The sequence below is a fragment of a genome, unplaced genomic scaffold (genome assembly GCF_019419815.1).
Source record: "Pyrus x bretschneideri cultivar Hongxiangsu unplaced genomic scaffold, Pyrus_bretschneideri_v1 Contig61, whole genome shotgun sequence".
In the NCBI taxonomy this organism is placed as follows: domain Eukaryota; kingdom Viridiplantae; phylum Streptophyta; class Magnoliopsida; order Rosales; family Rosaceae; genus Pyrus; species Pyrus x bretschneideri.
In genome coordinates, this window is record NW_025999800.1 from 2,240,811 (window position 1) to 2,263,484 (window position 22,674).

The 22,674-nt window shown below is 36.2% G+C and overlaps 1 protein-coding gene and 1 long non-coding RNA gene across 3 annotated transcripts; one reads left to right on the forward strand and one right to left on the reverse strand.

The window, feature by feature from the left end:
- The first annotated feature begins 1,801 nt into the window (after positions 1-1,801).
- LOC125471796 lies at positions 1,802-2,938 on the forward strand. Its single transcript, XR_007253882.1, has 2 exons — positions 1,802-2,260; positions 2,534-2,938. It is a non-coding gene; the product is annotated as an uncharacterized LOC125471796 (long non-coding RNA).
- A 15,146-nt stretch (positions 2,939-18,084) lies between these two features.
- LOC108866863 (aspartic proteinase 36-like) lies at positions 18,085-21,241 on the reverse strand. 2 transcript variants are annotated; one of them, XM_048572422.1, is made up of 9 exons: positions 20,729-21,241; positions 20,517-20,646; positions 19,594-19,820; positions 19,265-19,492; positions 19,026-19,170; positions 18,808-18,887; positions 18,653-18,724; positions 18,439-18,502; positions 18,085-18,339 (listed from the first exon to the last, which is right to left on the reverse strand). In XM_048572422.1, the coding sequence occupies exons 1-9, from the start codon at positions 20,947-20,949 to the stop codon at positions 18,316-18,318; spliced, it is 1,191 nt and encodes a 396-aa protein (XP_048428379.1). In that variant the 5' UTR covers positions 20,950-21,241; the 3' UTR covers positions 18,085-18,315. The 2 variants fall into 2 exon arrangements, with proteins under 2 accessions (XP_048428379.1, XP_018501721.2); XM_018646205.2 differs by having other exon boundaries at positions 18,628-18,724; positions 20,729-21,142.
- Positions 21,242-22,674: the final 1,433 nt, after the last annotated feature.

A 22,674-nucleotide genomic window follows, 5' to 3' on the forward strand; every position in this document is an offset into this window, starting at 1 on the left:
AATATCACTTACTTTTTCATGAAATTTGATTTGTGCATCAGGATCAAAATTATTTGGTCACGTGAATTCCGACTTGATACGAAGAACAAATGGTGGCACACCAGATAATTTAGACTAGCACATTGATCAAGTCAACAGTAAACAGTGTATTTCTACCCCTAATTGAATTGCCGGTGCATTTAACAATAAAAAATTACTTTGCATAGAAGAAAAACAATTAATATTACGTTTAATTTCGAGTAAGACTTTTAACCAATCATGTCAAGCCAGATGTTATTATCTGAAATTACAATCTTGTCCCGATCATGCCACGGTTCATATTCTCTTAGTTTTATTTTATTTTTTTTTTTTTTTGCACTTTTTTGTATTTGTTTATAATTTTTAAACATTTTTTAATAATAGAATTCATATAGACCGTCGGATGGCTTTTTTTTTATCCAATCCAAGAGTCCAGGTTGTGCCGCGTAGAGAAGTCTTTTACATATATATATATATATATATATATATTTTTTTTTTTTTTGAATTTTTAATAAACAAGTTATAAAGGGACCGTTGGATTTGGCAAATCCAACGATCTAGATTCAGAGTTTGCTACAGCACGGGTCCGTTGCCTGGTGCAAAAAAAAAAAAAAAAAAAAAACATAACGTGGGTGAAGTCCTAACGTCAAATAGCCTTAAGTGAGGCCTCAGGCCTCAGGCCATTCTCGCCCAAAATGGCTACAATATTGGGTTATCCCATTAAATACCTCTACAACGTGTTTTCCTAATGTCATTAAATCGAAGCTTGGTCGTTCCCAATGATAGGATCTTCACTAATTGTTGTATAAGCACGACATCAAGCAACATCTTCATAAATTGAGTAATTTTCACCTTTGTTTGAAGCCTCATTTGAACTTGTCATTGATGGTAAACTAAATCAGCAAACTAAGCAAAATAAATTATATATAATAAGTATATAAAATGAAGTTGTGGTAAACTTGGTTAGATGAATTTAGTATTTATAAGAATAATGAAAAAGCAAAAAAAAAAAAAAAAAAAGAGAGCAACGGCCAAATTGAAAAAACATCAATCTAGCCATTTGAAACAAGAGAGAGAGCAGCAGTAACCGTAGCTTTCAAGTTGAACTTGTAAAAGAAATTTGAAAAGAAAATGAATCTGGACCCTTCATTTGGAAACTGTTGATTCTTCTCCCGGAAGTAATAGCTGCAACAAGAAATCAATGTATCATTTGGTCTTTCTCTATGGGATAATGATGTTCACACAACTATTTTTATATCTCATACGTCTTTGTTATTCTTATCTTATTGAATTTTTTTAATTCATTCGATAATCCGACGGTTGAAAATTGAAAGAATGGTGTGCAAAATAAAAATGAGTGCGCGGATAGTACTACCGTAAATAATAGATGCAGTAAGAAATAATGGCTATAGAAAGTATTAATATATGGTATAGAAAGTTCATGATGCATTTCATTCGTTGAATATAGCCATCGGTAAACAATTTATTTATAGAAAGTAATTTACATTTTCAGCTATATTTTGATTGTAGGTTTGGAAAATGGAAAGCACGAGTACTTCAATAATTAAATAAAAATTATCTTTAGTTCATATCTTACTAAATTTAAACACCTGATTATTTTAGGCATATTTGCAATCTAATTCAGCTAAATTTTTTTACCTTTACTTCTTTTGTTTACACATGGAGTTAAACTTAAGAGGAAATTGGAGAAATGGTCCTTGAACTATGATCGAAATGTAGTTTTGGTCCTTATACTTAAAATTCATTAGATTTGGTCCTTGAACTTAACAAATTGTAGAGCATTGGTCCATCCATACTAACACGGTAAAATAGTGAGATTTTCCGTTAGTTTGATGACGTGGTCTTTGTGGACTCCATATTTTTGTTAACTAAATGCCACGTGGCTTAAAAAATTCAAATTTAAAATAAATACAAACATAGAGAAAGTAAAAAAATAAAAACATAAAAGCTATCTCTCTCTCTCTCGTCTTCCCTTCTGCCTCGCCTCCTCCAAACCCCAGCCACAGCATTGTAGCACTCTCCAAACAACCAAAACAAAAGAAAGTTTGTAAACCAAATGTCGAACACGTCTCCCTTTGTAAACGAATTCACAATGACATCCATCCACGCTGTCTCGAAAGGTAAGATTTAAGAATTTTGTGGGATGCAGGTTCGGGGTTTGGGTGAAGGCTGAGCTCCGTGGGCTACAGGTTGGAGTCGGCTGCGGTTGTTGGTGGATGAGGTAGGCCTGCAATTTTTGTTGTAATTTTCATCTTTTCTATTATATATATATATATATATATATATGTGTGTGTGTGAAACTAACATGTAAACACTTTTAACTAAAACTAACGGAATTGGTAATGAAGGACTAACGCTCCACATCTTTCCAAGTTCAAGGACCAAATATAATGATTTTTTTAGTGTAGGGACTAAGCTGCAATTCTAGGATAGTTAAGGGACCATTCCTCCATTTCCTCTACACTTAAAGCTCTATATAATCTTATATTTGCAGAAAATTATACTCAAAGCAGAACTATCAGATTCTTTTGCTTTTGCTGTCAACAACTGAAGAGATGGAGAAAAGTCTCAAAGTAGCTTTCATCATCGTGCTCATCTTCCTTGCTGGATCTAGCGGTAAAATATACAATCCAAACACTTTTTTTTTTTTTTTTTCTTCACTTACTGTAAAATGGAATCGAAGCTTGAGCAAGCCGAATCCTAGTAGTGGTTTTGAGTTTAGTAGCCGAATCCTAGGGGCGAGATGGAGTTGTTAGGTTCCTCATTCTATTGGGCCTATTCCATTTAGTATAGTTATCCCATTCACATATTTCGGGTTGTAGATTGCTCAGGCTCTATGTATTTAGTCTCTTTTACTCTTTTGGAGGATTATGAATGAAAATATAAATGTTTTAGTTCATCTCCTTTCCCCTTTTCTCTCTACTTCTCCCTCTTTTCTTCCTTTACGATTATTGATCCCATAACATTCGCATTGGAGTGTTTACTGCAATCAACACTCCAATCCGATTTTTCAATCGATATATTCATCATCTTTTCTTTTCCTCCTCAAATTACTTTCTTGATGAAATTGAAGATTCGGTCCACGACTGTGAAGTGTACATCGATGGCAAGATCTATTAACGCTATTGAATTACAGAAATCTTAAAGAAGAAGAAACTAAAGGAATCGAAGAAGAGGAGAGAGAGCTTTCAATCATATATTCTGAGTAAAAGGAAATATTACATCATGAGTCTCTAAGTCTCTAAGACTCTACTTATATAGAGACTATGTTGCACAGTTTTACATTTTTACCCTTTACCCTTAACTCCAACTACCACTAACTGTTTTGAAGATAAGTCCCACCTGTTTCCAACTAATTCAGTTTATTTTGGTTAATAAGATCGACAGTATATGAGTATTATTATCAGAAGTGGGCAGAGGCAGACAGATTCAACAGCAGAAAGTGGAAATTTTATAACTTTTGAGGTTTATTTACATAAAATCCAATACAATTGCACCTCCAGTAATCCAACTAGCAAGTTGGTACATCCGTTCCTTAACAAGTTACTGCCTTCATTTTTGCCAAAACTTACGTTCACATCCATCGGGAAAATTTAAACTGACTGGAGGAAATGCGTTGGCCATGCTGAAAAACAATCGACATAACCGTTATTCTGATTTTTTATTTACGACGGATAGAAAGAGAGGGAGAGAGGTGGAGAGGCAAACCTGATGAAACTGGGGACTTCATAGATTTGTCTCCCTGCTCCAATACCGGTAGTTACAGATTTTGGAATGGCGATATTTACCTACACATAACAAAACAAAATTTCAGTAGTTCAAGAAGTGGTAAAGGACACACAGAGACTTGGTAAAAAAATTTACTACTTTTCTGCCATTGCTAAACCATAAAAAACCCATCAAAGCAAAGTTAATTAGTAAACTTACAGCGGTAATGAAAGTTAATTCGAACACAACGTATAGGACATCGATATGTTGACCCCGCCGCCGACAACATGTTTGAATATTTTCACGTGTCTTACGTGATCCCGTAGACGAACCTGGTGTAAGTCGACCGGATAAATGGGGGAGACTGCAGGCCGCAGCGTTAGAACCACTGCTTGGACAGTGCAGAGCCGGAGCAACAAGAAGGTTATGAACACCAAAAGTGAAGCCATGTGGTATCATCTGGAGGGATCGGAGGGAGAGGGAGAGGGAAGGGTGATTGCCTGAAGGTGAGTGGGCTTCGGCTTCCAATTTAGAGAGAGGTGACTGTGCTTCTGCTTTCTTTACAGAGAGAGAGAGGGGGGGGGGGGGGAGAAAGAGAGAGAGAGAGAGGGGGGAGGGTGATTGAGAAGGTTAGTGGTGATTAATGGGGAGCTTCTGCTCCAATTTATAGAGAGAGGCAGTGACTGTATGCTTCTGCTTCTTTCAGAGAGAGAGAGAGAGGTTGAAGCGAGTCATATAGAAATCGGTGGAGCTACTATTTTTGGTGGCATGTAAAGACTTTCAAGGCAGCAGCAAGTCTTACTACAAAAACCCCGCGAAATTTTAAAATAAATATATGGCGAAGATTCCACTAACTTTTTCCTTGTACGAGTTTCTTTCTGCACATGGACCTAGCTGAAAGCCCGAGGTGAGCCCAAATATCCTCTCCCTTCCTTGGTTGAATTAGATAAAGTTGTTTGAGCCCAAATATGATTTCTTTCTCTATTTGTTCTTGCACAAAATAAAGAAAACATGGTGCGTGGTATATTTAGGCTACGCTATCTAATGGGACAGTTAGGTATCAAACTAAGTCGATCATTTTTGTTATTTACGTGAGTCGAATTTGAGTGTTCACGTTCTTTGCCACATTTAGCATTACCTATACTAATGAGTGTGAGAATGAGCTAAATCTCATAATGGACAAGTCATAATAATTTGGTTCAAATTTGTTTTTGACGATAACAAAATGAAAGATCTCTCGCTTAAAAGCGAATATGAATATCACTATACTGTAATAACACATGACTAAGTTTTTGCACTTTTACATCCGAAAGAAAAATGCTAGAACAGAACACCAACACTAAGCCCAAGGGCCAAGGCAAGCGCATGTATGTTGGACTTGGTTTCCGAATACAAGTTTATTGGATCATTTCCCCTACAGTCAGCTTGACAAACACCAATCCAAAAACAGTCCCAAAAAGACCACTAAAAAAAATGTAAATTCGTAGAGGACCCCATGCTGAGTCATTCATCACGATACCACATGCATGGCCTATTGCTTTTACAGTCTTTACAAGTTTATGGAGGGCTCTTCCCCTCATTCATCGCAATGCAGACTACTCTTCTTTTCTTCTTTTTTTTTTTCTTTTTTTTTTTTTCGAAACTATGCACACTACTTTTTCGTTTTTACAATGGATTTAAATTAGTAAAAAAAATTCTCTATTTCCATCAGCCATTAGATCTCAAGGATTAACCATGGCCGTCCATTCCTGGACCATTTGGTACTCGGATCCTTACAAGAAAATTGGTTGTTTCTAGCACTGTAAGGGTAAATCTTTATCGCAATTATTTTGCTTTTTTAATTGCGTGATGAAAAAGATAGACAAAGAATGAGATTGAAATTGATAATGACATAATCTCTTTATTGTAAAGATAATCTCATAATCCCCATTGCATGATAAATATTATTAAAAAATTAAAAATAAAGCAATGAATTTGTATCTTCTGCGATTAGGAGCGTTAATTGGGTAATCAAGAAAACAAAAAATAAAATGCTGAATAATATTATAAACATTCCTACAAATCGAACCAAATTTCTTTGAGTCATACATATCATTTACCTAGAGACGGGTGTTATTTCATTTTTATTTTATTTTATCCGGTGATATTTATTGAATTTTTCTCAAATATTGGACACAAAACGGTCAGTATGTATGTGGAACAGGGAAATCCCTTGCTTGAGACCATAAGGAATCCAACATTCCCTGCGCTTGTCCATTCAGTAAAATTACAAAAACATCGTCTTCTTTTTTCAAGAAATATGAGAATGTGAGAATCTCGAGGAGGACACGAAAGTAATGGTGGATTTGGTCACCAACCACCATGACCATCATGAGAGGATCTTTGCTACAATTTTGTTTTGAATTTTTTGTTTACGTCATGCAGAATATTTATATTATATGTATTTTTATATATGCAAAAAAATTCAGATTTTTCGTAAAATTAATGAACAATATGGAAAGTAATCTATTTATTTGTAAGCACATGCATGGTCATTTGTTTTCCGATGTGAGACTGATACTCTCAACATGCCCTCTTAAGTGTACCGAACATGTGGACAACACAAAGATGTTATAGAGCAAGTGTAGTCGTTGACCTTCACGCATGACAGTCTGCTCTAATATTATGAAGAAAATTGATATTCTACCTTAAAATCAATTGGCAATACTATCAATATGTATATATTTAAATATATTACTATATGTAGGATATTTTATTGTGCAATCCTTGTATAAGTATTTTTTTTTTAATGCACAATTATATTTTTTGAAGTACTAATAATAATTTTCTTTTAATCATAATTTTGGTGGCTTTTGTGCTGGAAATGTTGGGAGCTTTTTAAGATTCCACAAATTGGGGTCGAAGCAAAATTATGCACGTGTACAATTCGGGGTCGAAGCAAAATTCCAGTTCGACCCTTCATGCAAAGTCGCTAAGGATTGCAACAAGTTGGGTTATCACTGCAAATGCATCAAGGAGACTTGCCACTATTCAGCAGAATTTAAGACCAAGTTAATTTCTGAAGAAGGAAACCCTTAACTGAGAGTTCACTGATGTTCTTGGAATAATTGTGCTACTAAAGCACAAGGGTTGTAATTTGATAAACATATGAATAAATTGACATCTTTTCCTTATCCTAGCAAGCATATAAATAATAATTAATCATTCAACTTGAAGCGTTTGAGTGCAATAGTTGGTGACAACAGTACAACATTTAGCAAATTTCGTTTTAAATAGATGATCGATATTTCTCGATCAGTAGCACAATATGAAACTTGCGATTCCAACTTGGGTAAAGATTCAAACTTTGAAAACAAATTCCTGAATTTCCAATTGCGATTCCAAAATTCATTCATCCCCAAAATTGTCAAATTGTATACAGCAGGAGGGCTCTAAAGCTGATTGTGACAAGCATTGAAATTAAAAAAAAACCAAAATTATATCAAACAGGTAATAACTTTGACTGTTTCTTTCTAAGCTTGATACATCAAAACCAATTCAACACCCAAGTTGAACGAGTTTGCACGAAATTATGTATAATCGTATATAACTGTAGACTACTAAAACATATCAGTATCACATGTTTACCCAATTCACAATCATTTGGGTGTTTTTAACTTTCTTTGAGCAGATTCTGAACAAGAGCTTCCTTAATTATGTAGAATTTTTTCAAGAGCTTTTACTTGTGCATCGTAGATGTTCATATCGTGTTATCATTTTTGGTTCTAAGTTGCTTGATTATTCTGTTTTAGAGCATCTCTCAGATGCCTTTTTAACACTGCAGATGCTCCACGAAGTTCCGAAGCATGAGCGTTGTTTCGAATGAGACGTTAAACTAGGAGCCTCGACATAATTTGTGTTTTTACTTGTATGAGACTTGCTACTGTCAACTCAAAAACCATGTCACCTAGCCAGTACTATATAGTTTTTTTCCCTCGTAATGAAACAATAATGTCATTCATGAAAAACTTTAACCTTATTGTGGTCGGTGGTCCACATTTCCATCAATAGATCTCAACCATATGTTCCTATATATAAGGACTGTAGAACTTCTAATGGGGTGGAGTAGTTGTCCCAATAGTATAGTGTCTCACTGGAGTACACACAAAAATCGCCACATACAGGGACTCTTAAATCGGGGCTGAGATTAATTTTGTGTGGGACAAAAGCCTCACCCACGTGAAGGCTTTCCTCTCTTTATTTTTTATTTTTTTGAAAAAAAAAAAACGGATGGGAATCCAATGGTACCTTCTTTGTTCTTTTTTTTTTTTTCCTTCTTCTTAATGTTTTTAGATCAATGACTCCAACCAAAATAATAACGATTTATTTAATTTTTTAGTCCTTATATTTAAAGATATACTATAAGGACTTTTTATTGGAGACAATATTCTTTTCAGGATCTGGATATCCTCTTACTGTGTACTCCATTGTTGTACTGATGAAAAATGGCAAAAACCCCTCCAAATAGATGAATTGTGGTTCTTTCTGTCAGCTAGCTAGCCAAGAAAAAACCAAAAAACCACTCTCTAGCTAAAAGCATGATCAAGATCAGTTGACAACCATATTTGCAATAAAGCAATAGACATAGATTAACCTATTGAGTTACGTGTGAGCTTTATTTTTGTTTAAGACCAGTAAACCAACTTTTAAAAGAAAACAAAGCAAAGTAGGAATGGAAGATTAGGCATATATACACAAAAAGAATACAATTATTTCTCGACTTTGAGTTTTTCTTTTGGGGTTGCAGTTGGCAACAGGAAGGAAGAATTGCAGAAGTGGGAAGTGGGTAACTTTTTTGGTTAAAGAGATTGGTATTTAAGGACAGCAAAAATGGACGTCTCAACCATCACCCAACACATGCATCCTCCATTATTTGGTTTGTAAGGATGATAGTCTAGAAATATACTTACTATATAAGTGTATCTACCAACCTAGCTTGGTTGGATTATATAGTAATGGAGGAGAGGAAGTAGTAGAAATATAAAGAGGGATGGAGAAAACAGAAGAGGGTTTGATGTGTGTTGCTTTCTTGCTCCATTAACCGTCCATCTCTTCATGTATGGGAAAAAGGGAAGGTGTGTGTGTGCGATGGTGTTAAAAGGGTATTTGGAGAGTGGCCTATTTTTATGAATGGAGGTTTTTGAACGGGATCCATTTATGCTAGAAGTTGCACTCAAGAGCTTTATTTTCATGTAAGAAAAGAAAAAGGAGAGGAAGGTCATGGTCTTTATGAAGAGAAAAAACAAAATGAGAGGACCCCTCATGTTTTTGCTTCTTGGATTTTTGAATTGCCCTTTTATCTAGATTTGTTTTCTGACCTCCCCAAGAGTACTACTTCTGTTCAAAGTTTTTCATCTCTCTCTCTCTCTCTCTCTCTCTCTCTCTCTCTCTCTCTCTCTCCTGCATTATTTGAACATATAGTTACTAACAGGGTAGTGACGTAACTGAAGGAGACTCCCATGTGATGTTCTGTGAAGTGTTCATGACAATGTCCTATTTTTGAGTTCATTTATGGAAAGTGGGGAGCATCCCCTTTGATTCACTGTGCTACCATTTTACATCAATATGGTGCCAATGCCACAAAATGTAGGGCGTCTAAGAGATGTTTTACGCATGCACATATATATATATATATATATATATATATATATATATGTAACAATGCATGACCGCCATAAATTACAGAGAAATTAGTTGTATTTACCAAAAATAAGAATTTACTTGTTCATGATGTGAGGAAGAGTGTTAGCCATATTGAGATACATTATGCTTGTAAGGGAGTTGTTTTTAGAGTCCATCGTGACTAGAGATTACGTTTTGGGGAGAGGTGTACAACATACGTAATTAATCAAGTATAATTGATACAAGTGTGAGTGAGGTTCCTGTTTGATGAAAGAAAATTAAATAGGAACATATCTTTACAATATTTCACCTGTTGGAGTAGTCAGGACTCAGGCGTAGATGGAAATAAGGACCCATGTGGTCCTACGATCACCTGGAGTCTGAAAAATAGAATCACCCACGTGGTGGAATTTGGAGGGACGAAAACACTCTAAAAGCAAGTTTTTCACTTGAAATATTCCGCTGTACAACAAATCCAATATCTCAAAACACGTCAAGCTATAATAACACAACAAATCACTAAACCCTCAATTTATATCTTCAAATCATTGAATGATGTAGGAGCTTTTGTCCTTACGCAGCTCCATCACGATTGTTCCTTCCAATTTGAACTTGGAAAAATAATTAATTAATAAATTATTTTTAATTGATTAATAAATTATTTTTAATTAAAAAAAGAGAGCAACGGCCAAATTGAAAAAACATCAATCTAGCCATTTGAAACAAGAGAGAGAGCAGCAGTAACCGTAGCTTTCAAGTTGAACTTGTAAAAGAAATTTGAAAACAAAATGAATCTGGACCCTTCATTTGGAAACTGTTGATTCTTCTCCCGGAAGTAATAGCTGCAACAAGAAATCGATGTATCATTTGGTCTTTCTCTATGGGATAATGATGTTCACGCAACTATTTTTATATCTCACACGTCTTTGTTATTCTTATCTTATTGAATTTTTTTAATTCATTCGATAATCCGACGGTTGAAAATTGAGAGAACGGTGTGCAAAATAAAAATGAATGCGCTGATAGTACTACCGTAAATAATAGATGCAGTAAGAAATAATGGCTATAGAAAGTATTAATATATAGTATAGAAAGTTCATGATGCATTTCATTCGTTGAATCTAGCCTTCGGTAAACAATTTATTTATAGAAAATAATTTACATTTTCAGCTATATTTTGATTGTAGGTTTGGAAAATGGAAAGCACGAGTACTTCAATAATTAAATAAAAATTATCTTTAGTTCATATCTTACTAGATTTAAACACCTGATTATTTTAGGCATATTTGCAATCTAATTCAACTTAATTTTTTTACCTTTACTTCTTTTGTTGACACATGGAGTTAAACTTAAGAGGAAATTGGAGGAATGGTTCCTGAACTATGATTGAAATGTAGTTTGGTCTTTAACTTAAAATTCATTAGATTTGGTCCTTGAACTTAACAAATTGTAGAGCATTGGTCCCTCCATACTAACACGGTAACACCGTGAGATTTTCTGTTAGTTTGATGACGTGGTCTTTGTGGGCTCCGTATTTTTGTTAACTAAATGCCATGTGGCTTAAAAATTCAAAATTAAAATAAATACAAACATAGAGAAAGTAAAAAAATAAAAAAATAATACCTAACTCTCTGTCTCTCTCTCTCTCTCTCCCGTCTTCCCTCCTGCCTCGCCTCCTCCAAACCCCAGCCACAGCATTTTAGCACTCTCCAAACAACCAAAACAAATGAAAGTTTCTAATCCAAATTTCGAACACGTCTCCCTTGGTAAACGAATTCACAATGACATCCATCCACGCTGTCTCGAAAGGTAAGATTCAAGAATTTTGTGGGATGCAGGTTCGGGGTTTGGGTGAAGGCTGTGCTCCGCGGGCTACAGGTTGGGGTCGGCTGCGGTTGTTGGTGGATGAGGTAGGCCTGCAATTTTTGTTGTGATTTTCATCTTTTCTATTATATAAATATATGTATATATATATAGGTGAAACTAACGGAATTGATAATGAAGGGCTAACCCTCCACATCTTATCAAGTTCAAGGATCAAATATAATGATTTTTTAGTGTAGGGACTAAGCTGCAATTCTAGGATAGTTAAGGGACCATTCCTCAATTTCCTCTTCACTTAAAGCTCTTATATATATCTTATACTTGCAGAAAATTATACTCAAAGCAGAACTATCAGATTCTTTTGCTTTTGCTGTCAACAACTGAAGAGATGGAGAAAAGTCTCAAAGTAGCTTTCATCATCGCGCTCATCTTCCTTGCTGGATCTAGCGGTAACATATACAATCCGAACACTTATTTTTTTTCTTCACTTACTGTAAAATGGAATCGAAGCTTGAGCAAGCCTAATCCTAGTAGCGGTTTTGAGTTTAGTTTCCCCTGCATTTTTTTTCGTTCATCGTCTCCGATCTGTGCTTTAACTTCCAAAATCCTCAGCCATCAATTCCATTCTCCCTTTCCCATTTTTCGCACCCTCCACCTCCATGGATTTCCTCAAAACCTTATGATTTTGGATATGTTGCCACTTTCCATGAACGCGTTTTGACGCGGAAAGTATGTAGAGCTTTGGTGCGGGTGTTCATGGATTTGCTTCACGGCTTTGTTGCCTTCGATGGCTTTGTTGCTGATGGTTTCTTGCACCAACTTTCTTTAGTTTGTAGTTACTATTCTCACGGCTTTGTTTCTAAAAAATATATTCGCTTTGGTGAATCCAATTGAAATAGTAGTTAACCATGCATACATTTATTTACAATTTTTCTCCATCTTTTTCTTATCTTTTCCACATGCATATATATTTTCTAGTTAATAATCAAGTAAATATTATGCAGGTGTACAATTTGTGGTCGAAGCAAAATTCCAGTTCGACCCTTCATGCAAAGTCGCCAAGGATTGCGACAAGTTGGGTTATCACTGCAAGTGCATCAAGGAGACTTGTCACTGTTCGGCAGAATTTACGACCAAGTCAATTTCTGAAGAAGGAAATCCTTAACTGAGAGTTCACTGATGTTCTTGGAATAATTGTGCTACTAAAGCACAAGGGTTGTGCTTTTTTTTTATTTTTTTTATATTTTTTTATTTTTTTGTTCTTATTTTTTTTTAGATCAATGACAACCATACTCCAACCAAAATAATAACGATTTATTTAATTTTTAGTCCTTACATTTAAAGATATACTATATAAGGACTTTTTATTGGAGACAATATTCTTTTAAGGATCTGAATATCCTCTTACTGTGTACTCCATTGTTGCACTGATGAAAAATGGCAAAAACCCCTTCAAATAGATGAATTGTGGTTCTTTCTGTCAGCTAGCTAGCCAAGAAAAAACCAAAAAACCACTCTCTAGCTAAAAGCATGATCAAGATCAGTTGACAACCATATTTGCAATAAAGCAATAGACATAGATTAACCTATTGAGTTACGTGTGAGCTTTATTTTTGTTTAAGACCAGTAAACCAACTTTTAAAAGAAAACAAAGCAAAGTAGGAATGGAAGATTAGGGATATATACACAAAAAGAATACAATTACTTCTCGACTTTGAGTTTTTCTTTTGGGGTTGCAGTTGGCAACAGGAAGGAAGAATTGCAGAAGTGGGAAGTGGGTAATTTTTTTGGTTAAAGAGATTGGTATCTAAGGACAGCAAAAATGGACGTCTCAACCATCGCCCAACAAATCCTCCATTATTTACTTTGTAAGGACGATAGTCTGGAAATATGCTTACTATATATGTGTATCTATCTGCCTAGCTTGGTTGGATTATATAGTAATGGAGGAGAGGAAGTAGTAGAAATATAAAGAGGGATGGAGAAAACAGAAGAGGGTTTGATGTGTGTTGCTTTCTTGCTCCATTAACCGTCCATCTCTTCATGTATGGGAAAAAGGGAGGGTGTGTGTGTGTGTGTGTGATGGTGTTAAAAGGGTATTTGGAGAGTGACCTATGAATGGAGGTTTTTGAATGGGACTCAATTATGCTAGAAGTTGCACTCAAAAGCTTTATTTTCATGTAAAGAAAAGAAAAAGGAGAGAGGTCATGGTCTTTATGAGGAGAAAAAACAAAATGAGAGGACCCCTCATGTTTTTGCTTCTTGGATTTTTGAATTGCCCTTTTATCTAGATTTGTTTTCTGACCTCCCCAAGAGTACTACTTCTGTTCAAAGTTTTTCATCTCTCTCTCTCTCTCTCTCTCTCTCTCTCTCTCTCTCTCTCTCTCTCTCTCTCTCTCTCTCTCTCTCTCTCTCCTCCTGCATTATTTGAACATATAGTTACTAGCAGGGTAGTGACGTAACTGAAGGAGACTCCCATGTGATGTTCTGTGAAGTGTTCATGACAATGTCCTATTTTTGAGTTCATTTATGGAAAGTGGGGAGCATCCCCTTTGATTCACTGTGCTACCATTTTACATCAATATGGTGCCAATGCCACAAAATGTAGGGCGTCTAAGAGATGTTTTACGCATGCACATATATACATATATATATATATATGTAACAATGCATGACCGCCATAAATTACAGAGAAATTAGTTGTATTTACCAAAAAAAAAAAATTTACTTGTTCATGATGTAAGGAAGAGTGTTAGCCATATTGAGATACATTATGCTTGTAAGGGAGTTGTTTTTAGAGTCCATCGTGACTAGAGGTTACGTTTTGGGGAGAGGTGTACAACATACATAATTAATCACATATAATTGATACAAGTGTGAATGAGGTTCCCGTTTGAAGAAAGAAAAGTAAACAGGAACATATCTTTACAATATTTCACCTGTTGGAGTAGTTAGAACTCAGGCATGGATGGAAATAAGGACCCATGTGGTCCTACGATCACCTAGAGTCTGAAAAATATAATCACCCACGTGGTGCAATTTGGAGGGGCGAAAACACTCTAAAAGCAAGTTTTTCACTTGAAATATTCCGCTGTACAAACAAATCCAACATCGCAAAACACGTCAAGCTATAATAACACAACAAATCACTAAACCCTCACTTTATATCTTCAAATCATTGAATGATGTAGGAGCTTTTGTCCTTACGCAGCTCCATCACGATCGTTCCTACTTTACGAGTTCCAATTTGAACTTGGAAAAATAATTTAATATTCACCATAGTCGATTTTGACATAGTTTTATTCAGGCATCTGGTGTGCAACGGCCCCAAATATTATATAGTAGGAAAATGCCTTGAAGATCATGTTTTTAGATAATATTTTGCAAACTGGCAGTTAATGGTTGAATTCTTTCTCATTGATGATTTAAAGAATGAACCGAACCACCAAACTATTATATCATATATATAGTTTACAAAATATGGTTCAAGTAGATGATCTCTTCCTAAAGTATTATTCAAGATGCCAAGTGTTATGCAAAAAGGTCCTGATACCAGAGTTCAGAAGAATTGAAGTAATGCAGAAAAAAAACCAAACAAAGTAGGAGCAATTTTTATTTGTATAAAGATAACACGACTCATAGTGTGCCATCAACACATTATAATAAGAGTTGTTGACATAATTAATATGTCTCACTTTAACAGATATATTAACAAAAATTATAAACGTCAGGCGGATGTATACATCAAAAAATTGCTCAATAAGAAATGGAGAATCCTCGTATGTTTGCATTTGTTTTTTGTTAGGTTTTATTAGCGTGCCACACATGATATAAACTATCAACTTTGCTGTATTTTCCTATACTTTGTTGCAAAAAAATTCAAATTTGAATCCATGAAAAGTCCATGAAACATACTAAAATGTGTCCTAATTAATCACATTTTATTCTTGTTTCATCATCTTTAGGTGCAGTGAATTGTAATCACATCGGCAAAGAGAATCTACTCACTCAGCAAAAATAGGGCAAAGTATACGCATAGAGAATCGAAACCTATATAATCCTAGATTAATTGTAAATACATTGAAATACAAAGGTGGCGCCTCACAAAATCTATGTCTTAAACTCTCTACAAAATCCTATGAACAAATCAACACATTTAAACTCTATAAAAAACCTAACTCAAAATCTTTTCCCACTCATTCGAATTCTGATGGTTGTAGTGAGATCATGGCTACTTCCTCACCCTCACCGCCGCCGCCTCCAATGCCGCCCCACGTAGTGCTATTCCCCTTCATGGCTCAAGTCCACACCATTCCACTACTAGACATATCAAAGGAACTATCAAACGGTGGCGTAAAAGTCACCATCGTCACCATCAAATAAACGCACCGTTTATCCGCTCCAAACTCTCAAACCAGGCGTCCATCGTCGTCTCCGTCATTCCGTTTCCACACGTCCTGGACCTTCCGGAGGGCTGTGAGAAGACCGCCGACCTTCCTTCAATGGACTTGTGGGTTCCCTTCGCCACCGGCAAAGAGAAAATGAAACCACGATTTGAAGCCCTTCTCCATGAGATGGTTGACGGTGGGTCCCGCCAACTTTGTGTAATCTCAGACTTTTTCCGCAGTTGGACGTTGGACACGTGTCTATCATTTTACATTCCACCTGTCGTGTGGAATGCATGGGTTGCTCACGTGTCTTCCAAATGACATTCCACGTGTCGTGTGCATCAAATGGGTTGACCACGTGTCTGACATTTGGCCATAAGCAGGACGGATCTGGTGTGGTGACCTACATGTTATTTGGTACACAAATGCCATTGTTGGATGATCAGATGGACGAGATCGCTTACGGGTTGGAGATGGCAGGGTGTCGGTTTATATGGGGCGTTCGATCAAAGACGTGGACACCGGATGAAGAGTGGGAAAATGACACGTGTCTGTAATTTTCTCGTTCATCGTCTTCGATCTGTGCTTTAACTTCCAAAATCCTCAGCCATCAATTCCATTCTCCCTTCCCCATTTTTCCCACCCTCCACCTCCATGGATTTCCTCAAAACCTTATGATTTCGGATATGTTGCCACTTTCCATGAACGCGTTTTGACGTGGGAAGTATGTAGAGCTTTGGTGCGGGTGTTCACACCACCACCTCTCGTGGATTTGCTTCGACGGCTTTGTTGCTTTCGATGGCTTTGTTGCTCGATGGCTTTCTTGGTTCTCGCACCAACTTTCTTTAGTTTGTAGTTACTGTTCTCACGGCTTTATTTCTAAAAAATATATTCGCTTTGGTGAATCCAATTGAACAATAGAATATCAATTCTCTGCTAATATAAAATAGTAGTTAACCATGCATACATTTATTTACAATTTTTCTCCATCTTTTTCTTATCTTTTCCACATGCATATATATTATCTAGTTAATAATCAAGTAAATATTATGCAGGTGTACAATTTGTGGTCGAAGCAAAATTCCAGTTCGACCCTTCGTGCAATGTCACTAAGGATTGCAAAGTTGGGTTATCACAACAAGTGCATCAAGGAGACTTGCCACTGTTCAACATAATTTAAGACCAAGTCAATTTCTGAAGAAGGAAACCCTTAACTGAGAGTTCACTGATGTTCTTGGAATAATTGTGCTACTAAAGCACAAGGGTTGTAATTTGATAAACATATGAATAAATTGACATCTTTTCTTATCCTAGCAAACGTATAAATAATAAATTAATCATTCAACTTGTGACGTTTGAGTGCAATAGTTGGTGACAACCGTACAACATTTAGCAAATTTCATTTTAAATAGATGATCGATATTTCTCGATCAGTAGCACAATATGAAACCTATAGGCAATACGTTCAGGTCAACAGGTTAACCTCACTCACACAAGTAGATTAACACATAATGTTTCAATGGTTGCTCATTGCATCAATTTGGAAAGAGTCTGTTGCTATACCCATGGAAGCACTTGATAACACACTTTCAAAGAATGTTGGTTTTGGCGGAATGAGTTTGCATCTAACATACATTTTTGTGAGAAATATTACAATGTTGAGAAAATGTTGAGCAGGAGGATAAGGAAGATTACACAAACCATTGAAAAGGGCAACCACAAACAGCCTAGTCAATTGACCTTGCTCACCAAGGTGAATTTACTTGCTCCTTCTGTCCATTCTATCTTTTACAAAAGAAGCTTGGTAGTGGTACCAAGCCCAAGTCTCCTCCTTTACTCCCAGTGCTTGCGGGGTGAGGAAATTGATTGGATAGCTGCACTCCATGGTACCATTAATGAATGGATTGGTATTATTCTTCTGGCTTGGGCTATGGAATCATTGGCTACCTTGCCACTTGAGCTTTGGTGAATTGAGCGATTCAATTAAGTCCGGTTTCATTCTGGTTTTCTACACAAACTGGGCAGCAGAAAAAACAGATTGGAACATCAGGGGCAGGTGCTTCAGTCCTGCTCAGGTACTTACCCTTAAGGCTTGAATACAAGCCTATTTTCGGGGCGGGATGGAGTTGTTAGGTTCCTCATTCTATTGGGCCTATTCCATTTAGTATAGTTATCCCATTCACATATTTCGGGTTGTAGATTGCTCAGGCTCTATGTATTTAGTCTCTTTTACTCTTTTGGAGGATTATGAATGAAAATATAAATGTTTTAGTTCATCTCCTTTCCCCTTTTCTCTCTACTTCTCCCTCTTTTCTTCCTTTACGATTATTGATCCCATAACATTCGCATTGGAGTGTTTACTGCAATCAACACTCCAATCCGATTTTTCAATCGATATATTCATCATCTTTTCTTTTCCTCCTCAAATTACTTTCTTGATGAAAATGAAGATTCGGTCCGCGACTGTGAAGTGTACATCGATGGCAAGATCTATTAACGCTATTGAATTACAGAAATCTTAAATAAGAAGAAACTAAAGGAATCGAAGAAGAGGAGAGAGAGCTTTCAATCATATATTCTGAGTAAAAGGAAATATTACATCTTCAGTCTCTAAGTCGTAACAGTTCATGTAGATTCATAAACGTACAATCTCGGGTTGGCCATCTCAAGCGCTGTCGTGCTAAATCGTATTCGATTATCTTATCTTTGAGAATAATATCTGCAATGGAAGAAGAAAAAACATCATACTATTGATGTCACAAACAGCAAGTGTGTTTTCCCTTAAAACTTAACAACCAGGTAGTAATTCGGATCTAACCTCCAAAGATTGTGACCGGTCCCTGAGATTTCTGAAATGCAATCTCCCAAGTAGTAACACCATTCTGAAACGATACAAAGTTCATCACATTAACTTCAAACAACCTCCAATTTCATTTAATATAATTATGTATATTGCAACTACTTTGAAAAAGAATTTTTACAGCAGGAGCTGGGAGATAAAACTTACAAAAAAGCTGGTGTTCAGAAGATACTCTTGCGGTTTCAGCAACATGGACACACCACCGGGAAAAGTTAAACTGACTGGAGGAAATGCGTTGGCCATGCTGAAAAACAATCGACATAACTGTTATTCTGATTTTTTATTTAAGACGGATAGAAAGAGAGGGAGAGAGGGGGAGAGGCAAACCTGATGAAACTGGGGACTTCATAGATTTGTCTCCCTGCTCCAATACCGGTAGTTACAGATTTTGGAATGGCGATATTTACCTACACATAACAAAACAAAATTTCAGTAGTTCAAGAAGTGGTAAGGACACACAGAGACTTGGTAAAAAAATTTACTACTTTTCTGCCATTGCTAAACCATAAAAAACCCATCAAAGCAAAGTTAATTAGTAAACTTACAGCGGTAATGAAAGCAGTGAGGGCTACTTCAGGAAGGTAAGCCAGTGTTGTACCGGAATCAACAAGTACGTCTCGAAATGTTTTTCGATCAACAGGTAACACTTTCCCATCGACCGAAATACTCTCGAGCTCTACATTATAGTGCCTAAAAATCCAGTAAGAAGTCAATTGAGTTAGTCAAAGAAAAAAAAATAGTTAAGTAAAAGAAAATCACATAAGTAAGTTAGCTAAAGACTTACCTTGATCCGATAAGAGGAGTGTAGATTATTCTCGGCTCTATTACCTCGCCGAGAGCAAGCACACCCCCTGCACCTCTGTCTCCCCTCAGACAATGAGAGAAAACTTTCGGAGTTGACGCTCGAGAGGATAACTGAGAAATAACGGATAGTTGTCCAGGGCCGAACCCAACTATTCCACTAAATGCAAGGTTGTTGGTTGTTAATAGACCCGACATATTCTCAGTACACCTATTATTTCAATTAAAAAACAATTGTGATTAATGTAAGTCTCTTATTATGTTTTCCTACTCAATAAAAGTTGGTGAAAAACAATAAAGTTAAAAGCTTACCCAAAAACAATGAACTCCGAAGAGTTAAATTGGGAGGTTAACATGTCAAAGTGGATGACGTCGGAAACATAATAACCGTCAACCTCATCTCCATCTCCATATTTGACATGATAATTGCACTGGTTAGTCTTAGAGCACGTGGCTCCTAAGCCATTGCACTTATGGCGCGAGCAACTCACCAATTTCGCAGTCTGTGAGCTAGTAATATCATAAAAATTTATTGGGATCTGAGGCACGTAAAATGCCATGGATTAGATTGGTGCTAAGTAAATTGTTGTACATGAAAATATAGGTAAATTAACCATATTATAAGTGTACTAGGTACCTACAAACTAATATTGGGAAAAGAAAAAAAAAAGGTAAATAAATTGCCTATACAATGATTACAGCCTCAGTGAATATGCAATATTTAGGTAAATTAATGTAGGTGAATTACTCAAAAAATGTACATCTACGTAAATCATTATAAGCTCAAAATGCCAAACAAAATTAATAGGTAAATTAGTGAATATGCAATTTAAGCAAATTAATGAATACACACACACACACACACACACAATATAAGTAAATTAGTGTACATCTAGGTAAATTACGATAAGCTCAAAATGCATAGATTAATGTATATATGTAGCCTTGCAGGTATAATTGTTGAACAAGTAATACAAACATTTAAAAAAACGTAAAGAAGCCAACTATCTTTTATTGGCTAGATTGTGTGGGTTATTTAATGGCATAATAACAAATTTAATAATAGGTGTTTGTGGTATAGATTGTAAATAAATTGTAACAATAGGTCACTTATATGTCTATGGCAACCTATTTAAAATTTGGGTTTTATTTTGACGTTTATTAATACGGGGGTTTTTGTGTAAAAAAAAATATGAGTTAGTCTATCTTAAAAGAGCTCTTCAATTGCGACTTACTCTAAGCCCACTAGACCGGGGGCAATCGGCACAGGAGCTGCATGCAACCCAACTAAGATCGCTGCCGGTGTCGAACAACACCTCAAACTCTCGAGGAGGAGAGCCCAACTCCAATTTAGTAAAATACATCCTACATAATAAGAAACAAGTTTACATCAAAAGTTGTAGATGGGCAGTACGTATAAAAATATAAGTTAAAGCAATGTACATACCCGATGTTTTCGAACACAACATCATAGGACATCGTTATGTTGACCCAGCCGCCGATAAAATGTTCGAATATTCTCACGTGTCTTACGTGATCCCGTAGTCGAACCTGGTGTAAGTCGACCGGATAAATGGGGGAGACTGCAGGCCGCAGTGTTAGAACCACGGCTTGGACAGTGCAGAGCCCGACCAACAAGAAGGTCATGAACGTCAAAAGTGAAGCCATGTGGTATAATCTGGAGGCGTCGGAAAGAGAGTGAGAGGGAAGGGTGATTGACTGAAGGTGAGTGGTGATTAATGTGGAGCTTCGGCTTCCAATTTAGAGAGAGGTGACTGTGCTTCTGCTTTCTTCACAGAGAGAGAGAGAGAAAGGGCAGGTTGATTGAGAAGGTTAGTGGTGATTAATGGGGAGCTTCTGCTCCAATTTATAGAGAGAGGCGGTGACTGTATGCTTCTGCTTCTTTCAGAGAGAGAGAGAGAGAGAGAGGTTGAAGCGAGTCAGATAGAAATCGGTGGAGCTACTATTTTTGGTGGCATGTAAAGACTTTCAAGGCAATAGCAAGTCTTACTATAAAAACCCCGCAAAATTTTAAAATAAATATACGTTAAAGATTCCACTGGCTCTTTCCTTGTACGAGTTTCTTTCTGCACATGGACCTAATTGAAAACCCAAGGTGAGCAGATACTCACAAACCTCGGCTCCGTTTTTCTTATATGTCCTCTTCCTTCCTTTCTTGAATTAGATAAAGTCTCTTTGAGCCCAAATATGCTTTCTTTCTCTATTTGTTCTTGCACAAAATAAAGAAAACATGGTGAGTGGTAGATTTAGGCTACGCTGTCTAATGGGACAATTAGGTATCAAACCTAGTTGATCGTTTTTGTTATTTACGTGAGTCGAATTTGAGTGTTCACGTTCGTTGCTACATTTAATATTACCTATACTAACGAGTGTGAGAGTGACCTAAATCTCATGATGGACAAGTCATAATAATTTGGTTCAAATTCGTTTTTGGCGATAACAAATAAAAGACCTTTCACTTAAAAGTGAAAATGAATATCATTATACTGTAATAACACATGACTAAGTTTTTGCACTCTTAAATCCAAAAGAAAAATGAATAACACATGAATATCATTATGGCTGAGTCATTCATCACGATACCACATGCATGACCTATTGCTTTTACAGCCTTCACAAGCTTATGGAGGGCTCTTTCACTCATTCATCACAATGCAGACTACTTTTTTTTTTTTTTTTTTTTTTTTAATACTTTAACGGGTTCAGTTTCAGATAAATGAAGTGTACATGGACCTAACTGAAAGCCCAAGGTGAGCAGATACTCACAAAGCTCGGCCCTGTTTTTGATAAATGTCCTCTTCCTTCCTTGCTTGAATTAGATAAAGTTGTTTTGAGCCCAAATATGCTTTCTTTCTCTATTTGTTCTTGCTCAAAATAAAGAAAACATGGTGAGTGGTAGATTTAGGCTACGCTGTCTAATGGGACAGTTAGGTATCAAACTAAGTTGATCGTTTTTGTTATTTACGTGAGTCGAATTTGAGTGTTCACGTTCTTTGCTACATTTAACATTACATATACTAACGAGTGTGAGAGTGAGCTAAATCTCATAATGAACAAGTCATAATAATTTAGTTCAAATTCGTTTTTGGTGATAACAAATGAAAGACCTCTCACTTAAAAGTGAAGATGAATATCATTATACTGTAATAACACATGACTAAGTTTTTGCACTTTTAAATCCAAAAGAAAAATGCTACAACAGAATACCAACACTAAGCCCAAGGTCCAAGGCAAGCGTATGTATGTATTTGGACTTGGTTTCCAAATACAAGTTTATTGGATCATTTCCCCTACAGTCAGCTTGACAAACACCAATCCAAAAACAGTCCCAAAAAGACCCCACGCTGAGTCATTCATCACGATACCACATGC

Bases quoted from the DNA above. Each gene is read 5' to 3' on its own strand.
- LOC108866863 (XM_018646205.2), bottom strand. From the start codon at position 20,949: ATGGCTTCACTTTTGACGTTCATGACCTTCTTGTTGGTCGGGCTCTGC. The intron at 19,493-19,593 runs GTAAGCTTTTAA...TTGAAATAATAG, and splicing joins TCGGAGTTCATTGTTTTTGG to GTGTACTGAGAATATGTCGG. The intron at 19,171-19,264 runs GTAAGTCTTTAG...CTGGATTTTTAG, and splicing joins ACTCCTCTTATCGGATCAAG to GCACTATAATGTAGAGCTCG.